Here is a 13,275-nt window from a genome sequence, read left to right as displayed (position 1 = left end):
TTATGCCAGCCAAGTAGATTAGGAACCATAATGTCATGGTGGAACCCTTGTGAATATTCCTTAAAAATAAAGTAAAAATAAAATCAAGGAATAGAAGTATAATCCTAGTTCATTCCCAAACTGGTATTTGATGCTAAGTGTAATGTTTCCAGAACTTCATTATCAAGCCTTTGAGGCAGTATGGTGCAAGAAGGTGGAAATAGAGAAGTGACTCTAAAGGAGAGGTAAATAAATGGCACGAAGATCAGTTTTGGTAGAAGATTCGTTTTCTTAAGCTTCATTCTTAGTGCCAAGAGTGTCAGGCTGGGAAAGCACCTGTGAAGGAGCTCTTCTTTGGTTTTGGGAAAATGGAGGAAACCATAGGAAGATTAGACTTCTTCAGTGGATGTGGATGTTCACATCAGCCAACAGGGTCTGGCTCATGGTTCAGTTGCCTATTGCAGATTACAGCAGCAGGAGATACGCCGTGGAAACATAAGTAATATCACTGCTGCCTGTGTAACCTGCTGTCTTCTGAAAGCTGTGGGGCAGCTGTTGGAAATCCCTCTTGTTCTTACTCGATCATCTCTTCAACCCAGAAGGAATGTATTTTATTAGTTACATTGAGTAATTTTCATATTAATGCAATGTCAGAGGAGAAGATAACACTGCTTTTTGATTAATGGTGGTTCTTGGAGGCTGTATAGTCTGTGTGGATCTCACAAGCATGTATTGCTCCAGCTTGGTAGTCTTTAAGCTATGTGGGAACTGGAAAAAGCTGGTAATGTTGCATTTTGAACTCTTACAGCAGTGCTGAGGGATACTGGGCATATGTAAGTGTGCTGGTTTAAAGGTAAACCAGCAGGGGAAATGAACTCAACTCAAAAGAGAGATTATAAGTCAGAATAACAACTTAATAAAATAATACAATAAGTACGATTATACAGACAAACAATTGGTTTTAACCCACAAAACCCAAATGTATAATCCAGCACCCTGGGGCATGAACAGAGTGGTGTTCTTTGGGCCCCCTGAGTCCAAAGTAAAGGGAGAGGGGAAAAACCTGTTGGTGAGAGTGCTGTTGCAGTCTGGTCAAGAGTGGTGGTCTCAGTCTGGTTGAGAGTGGTGGTCTGCAGTCTTCCTCTGGATCCCCCGAGTGGTTAAAAAAGTTCCAAGACTCCAAGGTTATATATTCTCCAGTTCAGGCAGGAATGCCCAGTACTTCCCTCAGGGCGGGGAGTTCCACAAAGGGTGTGAGGAGAGGGAGGCACCCTCCTATCTCGCAGGCCTCTTAACACCCAGTTTATAGCCTGAGGAGTCAGGCTGCTCTGGGCAGAGGATGTAAATAGTCCATTGTCAACAGTTTCTGGGAAATGGCATGGAAGGCTATAGAATACACAGTTTTGGGTTACACCCATCCAGTGATGAACTGGTCCCAGCTGTTCTAACTAGGACATTATCCACCCCTTATTCTATGCCATCCATGTCATGCCCAAATTAACCCCCTTTAAAAACTATATCCCTTTAAAACTATATACATCTATATATATATACAATGAAACATTACAGATCATTCTCACTCAAAATTTGTCCTCTTGTGGTACACAACGTGTCTACCTCTCTTTTTGCATTACCTACCAGGTGAAACCAGGCCCTCGAGCAAAAACAATCCCTCAGATGGGTTTGCCTTTGCTTGAGGTGGGACTAATCCAAACAGTCTTCCCTAACATACCTCTCATATGCGCCATAGGGACTTTATCTCCATCTACAGTATGCAAAGGTTCTGATTGGGCAGGGCCAGCTCAATTGATGGAGCCTCGCGTGTTGACCAACCAGGTGGCCTTTGCTAAATGCAGCTCCCAGTGTTTGAAAGTCCCCCCACCCAGTACCTTCAGGGTGGTTTTCAGCAGTCCATTGCACCGTTCAACTTTTCCAGCAGCTGGTGCATGGTAGGGGATATGATACACCCACTCAATGCCGTGCTCTCTGGCCCAGGTGTCTACGAGGCCATTCTTGAAATGGGTCCCATTATCAGACTCAATTCTCTCTGGGGTGCCGTGTCACCACAGGACTTGTTTTTCAAGGCCCAGGATGGTATTCCGGGCAGTGGCATGAGGCACAGGGTATGTCTCCAGCCATCCAGTACTTCCTTCTACCACAGTCAGTACGTAGCGCTTGCCTTGGTGGGTTTTGGGGACGGTGATGTAGTCAACTTGCCAGGCTTCCCCATACCTGTTTCAACCACCGTCCACCATACCATAGAGGCTTCACTCGCTTGGCCTGCTTGATGGCAGCACGTCTCACAGTCATGGATGACCTGTGAGACAATGCCCGTGGTTAAGTCCACCCCTCGGTCACAAGCCCATCTGTATGTTGCATCTCTCCCCGGGCTCCCACCGGCTTCCTCGGAATCGGTTGTGTCACCGCACTGGGCGCCTCGCGGCGCCCGTCTCCGCCACTCCGGATTCGGGGATCTGAACCCGACTCCCTTTCGGAACGGCGCTCGCCTATCACTTAGGACCGACTGACCCATGTTCAACTGCTGTTCACGTGGAACCCTGCTCCACCACCAGTTCTAAGCCGGCTGCTAGGCGCTGGTTCTAACTAGGACAGTAAGAGAGGAATATAAAGTGAACTGGCTTTTTATTCTGGTACATCTACACACAAAAGTGCAGTGCCTGTGGCTCGCAGGTAAGTTGAGATAACTTCAAGGATATTCTTCTCTCTAATTGCTGGGTTTAGAATATTGGAGGGATTCTTACAATTGAACTGGATGCCCAATAGTGGATAAGAGTATTAATATAGTTACTGGAAAGAAGTGGATGTTTTTAAGATATGATTCATCTGACCAAGTATAGACATCTGTTTAACCACGAGACCACTCACGACCTAACTATATTACATAGGTCTTCAATAACTGTGAAGGGAACTTCTTGTAACCCTTAGATGAATCCCACTGAAGGGATTAAAACCTGACAACACTGCAGAGAAACTTTATCCATCTTTCAGGTGCAAAGTTTAACTCTATGGAGTCACTTGAGCATAATAAATCAGTGTTAGTTTTGTGCTGCCGTTAAGAGGTACTTTTCCATAGATGTAAAACTTCTGCATGTGACAAGCTTTATTGTTATACAGCTTTTAAATACAACAAGTAGTCAGAATAGGCTGGATTTGAGAGTCTTGGGATTGTTTCACTTAAATAAGTTAAATGGCTTGGATCTTTACTTTTTTTATTCCATTAATAATGTCTTGTAGAGCACTCAGACCTATCTGATGGAAACTGCAGGAAATAAGAAGTATCTTTATTTTTTTTCTCCTATTTGACTACATTTGTTAAGAGTGGGAATTTTCATCAAATATTTTTTGTACATTTCATTGTCTCTGTCCCTGTCAAGAACAAGCTTAAAAAAATAAATCTGGAAATCCTTAAAATATTGCTAGGTTAAAGTATTTGTTATATAACAGATTTAATTGCAGCACAGATTAAAAATGTATTCAGAATTTATTGATAAATACATACTAAATTCTTCTTTCTCACTGTTGAGCATCTAAGTCCTGGGCATTTTACTTGTGTGGTAAATGTGCTATTACCGTATTGTCATTGAAGAATATATTGAAGAGACACTAATTAGTTAAAAAATCTATTTTTACAAACAGCCAGCCCTTTCTTTTTCTTCTCTCCGCCCTCTTACTAAACAAAATGACTTAAAGGCAGAACCTATTATTCTAAATCAGCATATTATTTCTATGTATTTTTGAACATCCGTTCCTTGCACATACATCTTACGGAGTCCTCCATTATTTTGTGCATCATTGTAATCTATATTTTGAGACGGTTTGAAGAAAACATAATAGAGGTGTTGATGACTTCTGAACTCTAAGTCTGTCTTTGAGGAGGACTTCAAAATAGATATCCATGTAGCAGAATACAGACAGATGCGGTTAAACACTGCAGGTAACAAGTTCATGGCTTTGAATATTGACGCTTCAGAGATTTTAACCAAGTTTCCTTTGGAGCTAAAGATTGCAATTTGTTTGAATGCAGAGATCTTCTGTGTGCTTAAACAGTGTTTTCCGCCGGGAATTTAAAATCACAATAGCAAAGATATATGGCACAGAGTAGGCAGGTAAGTTGAGATTCAGCTGTCCAAACCAGAATATCTTCTGCCAGTTCTGGGATACCTGTGATATTTTAAAAAGGGCTGGTAGCTGTACTGCACAATCCACAAGAGCCCTATTTCCTCCTGGAATAGGAGCTGGAAGCCAGGCAGGATATCACCCTCAAATTAGGTATGTCTGTTTAGGCACCTGAGTTGCTCCCCTGAGGCTAGTGGCTTGAAAAATGAGGAGCAAGAGTTTAGTTTGCCAAGTTTGATAAGTAGTTTCCAGTTATTGAGCAGTGATCATATTGAGAACGGGAAGAGACTTGTGAAAAAACAGATCGCGAGGGTGCATCTGAGCACTTGAAGAGGGAGTAACATGAGCTAGCCAAAGGCCTTGAATTGCATTATTGGTGCTGTTTTGGATGATATTTATACTGAAATACTCTGACTAAAGCCCATTAGCTACTGCTGTTCCCACTACTGCTTCTAACTTGATTCCCTTAGTATGTTTCAGATTCTTAGAAGTTATTTTTTGAGACTTCTTTTACCTTCACAACTGCTTAGTGTTGATGGGAACATTATGGTAGCTGGGGCTAAACAGAGGAAGTGGGTGAAACAGTCAAGAGTGTCATATGTTGAAGTATAGTTTTCATCCTTTCAACAAAGGATTAAAAAGAACCAGCTCTTTCAGTGCTTTCCAGACAGGCTTGGTTCTTTGGATTGTGACTGCCCAAATGATACTGTGCTTACCTGCTTTTTTCATAACTATCATTTCTGGTAATAGATGCATTGTACTGTAACTACTGAACTATCAGCTGGTGGTAGATAAGAACTTGAAAAAATGAAGACCAGAGTATGAAATTTCTTGCTACAAAGAAATTACTATTAGCTGTGTTGTGCTTGTAACTCTAAGGTATGGGTCCATCTCCTTAGCAGAGATATTTTTTTTTATCACAGTCATCTTTTTTTAATTAATAATAACATGTTAACATGCTGCTATTCAGGAAGAAAGGTACTAATTTCCTTGTTCCAGATGCTCATGGATACAATGGACTTGAGCACTGTTGGCAAGATCCTAGAGTGTCTGCAAAATGGTATTTCAGTAGAATGTGTACATCTAAACAGCATTAAATCCACTTTCAAATTATTATTTCAAAATTAAATATGTGGCTGCTCAGAAAAAACAATGGAAGAATATCACAGAATCTTAAAAATCCTTGCATGTTGTATACCTGAATTCATGACATACCACTTGGAAATACTTGACAATTTCAGGACTTGAAAGAATGTATTTTAATTTTGATGAAAGAAATGCTCATCATGGTCAGCAGTGACAATTGGCTTAATTGTTGGTAGCTTCTGCATCATTGTTCAAGCACGTTCATTGCAAGACATGAGACTTTTTGTTCATCATCTTGTACTTAAACATTGTCTATCCCACAATAGCAGTGTTTCCCTTTGTTACCATTATGACACTTCTTATAATTGTGTTGTTGAAGAAAATGTGTTGGACAGCTCTGGATGTGAATATAAACTCTCCCTTCAGAATTTCTTAAAGTATTCAGAGGTGACTGGAGAGTCAGTCCTTGCAAAATTTACAATTTATGAAGTCTAATATGCAGTATCTGAAATGTTTGAAGATTGGGCACGTAGAGCAAAAACAGTGAACCATTTCACAGAGCAGCTGAAATATTTTAATTCAGCTCTGCAGTGCTTTCCAAGAAAGTCAATGCACTGCAGCATAAAAACTGGCCTGTAACACTCTTCCAGAGGGGGGATTACAGTAATAGTCTTTGTCTGGCTTTCATTTATTTACATTTTAAAGGATTTAAAATAATTTTAATTAACAATTAATGAATTATAATTTTAATAAACTTTCTTGCTAGATTGGTGGTTGGTTTGAATGTTTATACCTTGGCAGTAGGTGCCAGTTTTCCCTTGAGATGTGCCTGCTTGTTGGTTTAACCTATCTCCCCTCCACTAGCAGCAGCAGGCTGTCACAACTAGATGGGAGCAGCTTTTTCTGGAACAAACTGGTTTAAAGAAGTTGCCAATTTTGCAGGACCAAGAGTGGCTTAATTAGAAACAAGAGGAAAGCAGTAATTATTTTAAAAATTGATTCAGACATTATTGCACATGATATCGTTTCTCAAATTAAGTTTTCTAAGTGTTTGTTTTTAACTGGGAAACATGACCTGTGTAAATATGACCAGTTTACCCTCAACCCCACAGATTTTAATGAAAAGCCTTGCTAGTATTAATGGTGTCTGTAGACACAGTGAGAGGAGAGAAGATTCTGCAGGTCAACACTGAAATGCCCTAATTTTCTATATAGTTAACATTAAAAATCTTATAGCTGGCACTGCCTCCAGTCTCTGATGTACCTTTTATTAATATTAACTAGCCTGTCTGTTTTTTTAAACATTTTAACTGCATGTGTGATTCACTGTTAATATTTTTTGTTCTGAAATCTGTATAGTTAGAATTTCAAACAAAACATATATAAAACTGAGAAAAATTGCTGTACAACCCCCCAGTTATTTATTCTGTAATGACTGTCATTACAGGTAAAATTGCCAGTTGCTTCCAAGCACTCAATTTAATTAAAAGAGCTCTCTTTCAGAAAACTAGTGGATTTTTTGACTGATTTGTACTGAAGAAAGGGAACCATTAAGTCGTCTTTTAGTAACGCGCTTTGCATCTACAAACAAAAATACCTTCTTGGATCTACAAATGATCATCCATTGGCTTTATTAAATTGGCTCTGAAACGTGTTCGCTACAGTGAAGACGCAAATGAGCCAAAACTGGGGCAAACCAGAGCAGTCTGCTCCTATTGTCTCGGGATGCTTCAGTAGTCTGGAATGTACTCCCAGGAAACTGGGAGCTGAGTTGAAAATAATACTGTATATGCCATAGGTCTGTTGTGCTGAATGGGCTGAGATGCCCTTTCTGTGGATGCAGCATGTAACTTGTGAAGACTATGAATGGGCCATGATTTTCCTTACCTGCCTAAAATGCAGGCTAGCATTCCTTGAAAGAGGCGCACATGGCGTGAGCCTGTAGCCAGTGGGAGCTGTTATGGTGGAAGCTCTTCTATCCTGGCACAGCCCCATTTAATCCACATCGCAGTACCTAATCCAGCTCATTGCATGGCACTGTTACTTCTGTTAGCAATGTGGTGTCCTGGCCTGGTTCAAGCAAAGTCTGAATATAAAATTCCACAGCTGCTTGGGTTTTGTATGAAGAGATGCTGCTAAGAAGGGTGGAGGTCTTCCCCTCTACTCCTCCTACTCAGGAGCCACATGCTGTACAGCTGCATAACCAACTCTGCTGATGTTAAGATCTGATTATTGAGAGATGCCTCTGTCCAAATTAAGGTGCAAACAAGACCATATGCCACAGTCAATAATATGTATTTTATTTAACACTGAATATGAGGTATAGAGGTAGAAAGAAATAGAAAAAAGGGGAGGAGGAGAAAGAGCGAGATCAAGCAGAAGATAGTCACCACCCGTGGATCCAGTGGCATCCTGTTGGTCCTCCTTCTCCCTGGGCTTCTTGGTGGTGGGGGTCCCAAGGTCATTAAAAAATTTTCACTATTTATACATTTCAGTACACAAAGGAATTAGTGCTCACTGGTTACGCAGTTCTCTTATTCTGTTGGTTGAATAATTGCCTCACGCGATCTTCCCAATCTTCCCCTGACGGAATTACCTTTTACCCAGTTGGAGCTGATTTCCAGTTGCAAACACAGTTGGCTTTCCTTGTGGCCCATAAATTCTGCATTCTTTGTGTCTATTACCAGTGATACGTTCTTCTCCCTAAGCTTTGTTTACCTCCTGCTTAGGTCTGAGATAACACCTGGACAATAGTACCACCTTTATCATATCTCAAGTTCCCAAGGTATTACGGTCCAAGTTCCAGGTATCCATGGAGGCATATTCAGGAAGGGGGCTTCCGTGGTTGTTGGTGGTCACAGATGCCATCTGTCCCATAACCTGGGGTGGTCTTTGTTTGACCAGTGACATGTATATGAGCAGTTGCTTCTTTACACAGTTTGCTGCAGTGGGTATTTTTGTCCAGATATGTTAACCAGGATCTGGCCTCCAACAGGCCTGGACTTAGTGCCATCCTGTCACTCCATTCTGTGCTTATCTCATGGCAAAGTCCTTCTGTGGCTTTAACAGTGTTTGAGGCTGGCAGCTGTGCTCTTTAACTCCCTAACCTGGCACAAAGGAGCAGATGAAAATGTGGAATCTGATCACTTACTGTTCTCAAAATTATCATGATGGTGATTATGAAACTTCTTCTAAGTTAGGTAATATGTTTTCACCTTCCCATTGGAGCCCACTGGAAATGCTTGCTCCATTAAAAAGAAATAAACCCTGGCACTCGAGATCTTTCACTTAAATCCACCATCCTGACTAAACCTGGTTTAAAACTGATGCGTGTAACAGTCTCCAATCCAGGATTATAACAAAAGCAAACTTCCTCTCAGACAGTGGCAGAAGAAAACACTGACTTAAGGCTAGACAGCATAAGAAATTCTAGAAAAAGATTCATGAGGATTTCGAAAGTTGTAGGCAGTTTTCCTTTTTTCCTTCTCCCATCTCAGCCTAGAATTTCTAAGTGATCTCCTGAACAGGTAGTTGGCAGTATTCTGTTAGTGATAATGGAAATTAAACATTTGTTTTATGTGGATACATTTCATAATTTCTCTCCTTCCTTGCCCTCCATGTTTGCAATTCAGCTGATTTATAGACTCTGCTTAATGCTGCTGATCAGTTTCAGTGGTTCCATGTTTAATCTTCAGTGGTGGTGGTGTCCTCTTCCCATCCTTGCGCTGCTTCTCATGTTGCTTCAGCATAGGCAGTAATGCATTTGGTCAGTGAAGCAGAACAGGGGATCAAGGTGTAAAGCTTGGGAGAGCAAGAAAAATACATCCATGTCAGAATGGGTTTGTCTCGTTCTGTGTCTATACCCATCTGCCCAACACATGCAAAGACCGACTCAGACACTTGTGTTGACTCACAGCACTGGACTTTGTCAGGGTCAAGAAAGAGCAGTGAGGGAACAGGAGGAGGGTGGTTTGTAATTGGGACTGTTGAAAGATGTAAAAAATAGTCTTTTTTGGAAATGTGTAGCTTGAGTATTATGAGATTTATTTATTGACCCTTGACTGTGGTAAATTGATTTGCTTAATAAAAGGAGAAGTTCAGTACTTGGAATTCTGTTAACTGCCTGACATACCAGAATTGGATTTCTTAATGATCCTTCCTGATTATGGTACATAAAAAAATGTTACAAAAGTTGTAGCCAAAGTATAGAATTTGTATATCAAAGGAAGCTGCACAAATATGTGTTGATATGCAGACTGGTAAAATGGCAGTTAGAGTGAAACCAGGCTTAACATCATAGGAGTTCAGATGAAAGTGAAATGCCTTGATAACAAGTGGAAAACTGCTTGCTGAATTTCCAGAGTGAAGAATTGCTTTAGTAAAACTGATGGACTTCTATTATAGCACTGCTTTATAGTGGGTTGGCAGTTAAATCTCAAGCATCTATTGGAAGAATGTGCTAGTAAGACACTCATTTTCTTCAGCCCGGAAAGGTGCCTCCTTTAAATTGTTTATATAGGTCTTTTCAATTTCAACCGAGTCTACTCACAGCTGAACCCCAAGTTTTGAACTTGACTTTGTCATTTTCATACTCTTGAGAAGACTAATTGTTTAACCCTTTGTGTTCCTGGTTCTCATCTCTTTCTTCAATCTGGAGCCCAAGTATGTTATTGTCTTAGAATTGTACCCCAGCGTGTCTTGCAGAGGAGAGGAGGGAGAGGGCCTTGATTGTTTATTCCTTTGTCTTTCTTGCTTGCTTTCCCTTTCCTAATGTGAAGGTAGTCACAATATTAATACAGGTCTGCTCTTCCTCTCTACAGTTTGCCTCGTTAATATTGAATGTGTTACATTTCTGTGTGTCATATTACATGGTTGAAGGTCATGTCACACTGCTGGCGTGTATGTGTGTGTATGTAATACCACTCAGTGTCACTAATTATTATTCCACACTAATAAGTGTTTACTTTAATCCATTCTATAACAACAGATTGTCAATGGGAATACATTATCTTTAGAGTAAAGGAATTAATTTTTTATAAGATTAAGGCAAATTCTTCATGGGATTGAAACAAAACGGTGTTTGACCTTGGCTGAAAGAATATGTCATTGGGGAAGAACATGTAAAGGTTACTTCAGTGATTAATGAGAATTAGCTTCTTTTTTCCCATACCTTATTGACAGGAAAGTATTAAAACATCCTCTCAAAAGTATTTATCCTTGTAACCTGTCTTTGTAGTTGTTTAATATATCTTAGTTTGTGCAAGCATAATCAGATTTTTTTTTTCCCCCCCAGTCGGTGTTATCCGCTGTCCAATTTGTGGTCAGGAATGTGCAGAGAGACACATCATAGATAACTTTTTTGTGAAGGATACCACAGAGGTTCCCAGTAGCACAGTAGAGAAATCAAATCAGGTAAGTACATTAACATGTAATCAAGTTAACACCTTTTGCATGTGTATGCATATCCTTGGCTTCTTGCTGTGTGGCCTTTCTCCTGTTCATATGCAGATAGAACTTCAAGTACTTAGACATCACATGGGGTAGCTACTCTAGAAAATCAGTTAAATCTATGAAAATGCATGTGAAGAAGGTGATTATCGTACTGTAAACTATTTCAATTGTTGATAAAAAATTTCATCATGATAACAAAAGATAAAAGTAAGGAATAGGCATTAGAATGGGAATTTCTATACTTTGGACAAGGTACTTCAGGCACTCTTAAGCAGGGACTTGAACAACACTGCATTAGAAGATCTCAATGTAAAATGGAATCCTCTAGTGAAATCGACTTTATTTTTCTTATCTCAGTACGGACAAAACAGTGCTAAATAGCTGGAGTCAAATTGCCAAGGAAGAGGCTCAAAATTCTAATTGGGGAAGATGGTATGTTCTAGGGGTTTCTTGTTTGGTTTTATTTACGTGGACTACCTCTTCTTCGTTTTGCAGTCGAGTAATAGCCGTCTCATAAAAGCTGCTTATCTGGAAGAATTGTAATATTGGGGTGATTTTTTCTCATGATGATTTTCAGGAGGCAAGTACTAGTGTGGAAGCTGTACCAAATGAATAATCACATCCGTGTAGGGCCACAGTTTAGTAATCCCTGTTATCAAAATATTGCATGTCTTCATTTTTAGCTAGTAAGAGAGTATCTCACGTTTCTCTTTACTCATAAACTTTTTATTAACCTCCAGGAACTTATTGTAAATAATTCAGCCTCTTTGTGTGGTGCTGCATTCTTTGTAATAATAGTACAAAAAGGTTGCTATGTCAGTGTCGCTTGCATTTCAGCTCATGCCTTAATATTTGGATGGTGGTCTCCTTTTATTTTGAAAATGGCTCTATTTTCCTTTCCTATTTTAGGGACATGTATTATTGGCTCTTGATTTTTTTGTTTGGAGTGCAGTGTCTTAAAGGTCCTTTACAGCGTATTCTGGTTGTTTCAAAGATTAGCTGAAATTTGTGCTCATGTATGTGAACGGGCACATCCCTTGGGAACAGATGAAATTCCCCAGTCAGGTTTGTGATACCAGCTCACTGAGTGCTGAAGGCATAAGTGTTGTCATCATCTCTGAGGAGCAGAACTTCTGTCTGGAAAATGTTAAATTCTGTTTAGCGCATAAGGAATTTTGAAACTGGATTTCTGAGAAATGATAGACCTTACTAGAAACTGAAATTGAGTTGTGAGTCTCTGGGAGTACAAACAGTGTTCTCGCAATGTAGGACTGTTTGACCTTTGCTTTTTTTGTGTTTGGGAAGGGGGAGGTGTTGGTTTGTTTTTTTGTTTTTCCCCTGGGTGTTGCTGGAAGATATCTGAGTTTTGCAGATGGTTGTGAGATCTACACAGTCTCTCAATACTCTACCAGTAAGATTGACAAAATGCAGTCCCTGTTGAAAATTTGTTAACTTTTATAGTGACTTTAAAATTAGGATGAGAAGCAAAATAACTTTGTTATGCAGAAGCAGTCCTGAATTATTTTGGGGGGCGAGGGCTGTACCATATCCTCTGCTTAGTTATACTATAAGTCCTCTAAGATAGCACTTTGTGGAATGGTGATAATAATGGATTTTTTCTTTTTTCTCAGGGGTGGTGACTTATTTTGATGTCTCTGCTCTCCCCGCCCCCTTCCCCTTTCCCCTTTCAGTTTTTCTTTCCCCTCTGTGGAAGTTCCGTGGGGAATTCCATCCACTGAGTGGTGTGAGCATATGTCAGGGAGGTTCTTGAAAGCCTTTATGTTTCATTAGGATCCCTTCTCAAACTTCAGTCTTACTCTTCCATTCCATATTTGTTTCTCCCTCTCCCTAACGCAAACCAGCAGTCTTGCATTTAGAAAACGAGTCTGTTCTTCAGCTAAGTTCCCTGGCTGAACTCATCACAATTTCTGCAGCAGCTGAAGGTAAACCAGCAGACTTCGCTCAACCAGCAGAATAGGACATTCATGTGCTTTTCTGTTGATTTTTTTATAAAAAAAGTGGAGCTAGATGTTTGGTTAGATGCCTACTAAGTGAGCATGTACCTTACCTCCTGGAAATGAATGATGTGCAGTTCTCTTTGTTTGAATAGATTTATTTTGGTATGATAATGACAGGTTTTGTACACTCCTTTGTACGTTGACATAAAAAAAGCTACACCATTCTGAAAACCTCTCTGTTTAGGAACAGCAAAGTTAAATCAATAATAGTTAAACAGATTAGTGTCCTGTTCAAAGGGGAATATTATGAGGTTTAAGGATGATACAGCCTTCTAATCAGCCTGTCTTGTTTTGCCTTTGAAGGAGCAAAGAGAAAAAGAAAATCTGCCATTAGCAAGATAGGTAACAGAGCAGAGGAATTAAAGTGGAAAAGATACTGACATTTGCAGGATATACTGGATCAGAGATTCTGTCAAAAACTTTGGCTATTTTATAGAATTTTTCTACTGAGATAGATAGTTTGATAATTTGGCAGTTTTGTCAGGATGCTTTAGAAATTAGAATTGGAAGCAGGCCTTGGGTTCTATGCAAAAAATGTAGCTTGGAACCACTGATCTGTATCTATGACTAGCCTCTATATGTGTGTTGTCAGGAAGGACAAGTT

General features: G+C 39.9%; 1 protein-coding gene across 1 annotated transcript in view; it reads left to right on the top strand.

Annotated features, from left to right (window-relative positions):
• TRIM24 (tripartite motif containing 24) overlaps positions 1–13,275 on the top strand; it is a 59,597-nt gene that overhangs the window by 11,495 nt on the left and 34,827 nt on the right. Inside the window, exon 2 of the mRNA XM_027680511.1 lies at positions 10,496–10,614. Within this exon, the coding sequence (XP_027536312.1) occupies positions 10,496–10,614 (119 nt within the window). The remainder of the gene's footprint in view (positions 1–10,495; positions 10,615–13,275) is intronic.

This window comes from Neopelma chrysocephalum, unplaced genomic scaffold, assembly GCF_003984885.1.
Source record: "Neopelma chrysocephalum unplaced genomic scaffold, ASM398488v2 Primary Assembly neopelma1_59, whole genome shotgun sequence".
NCBI lineage: Eukaryota > Metazoa > Chordata > Aves > Passeriformes > Pipridae > Neopelma > Neopelma chrysocephalum.
This window is presented reverse-complemented; position numbering and strand designations above follow the sequence as displayed.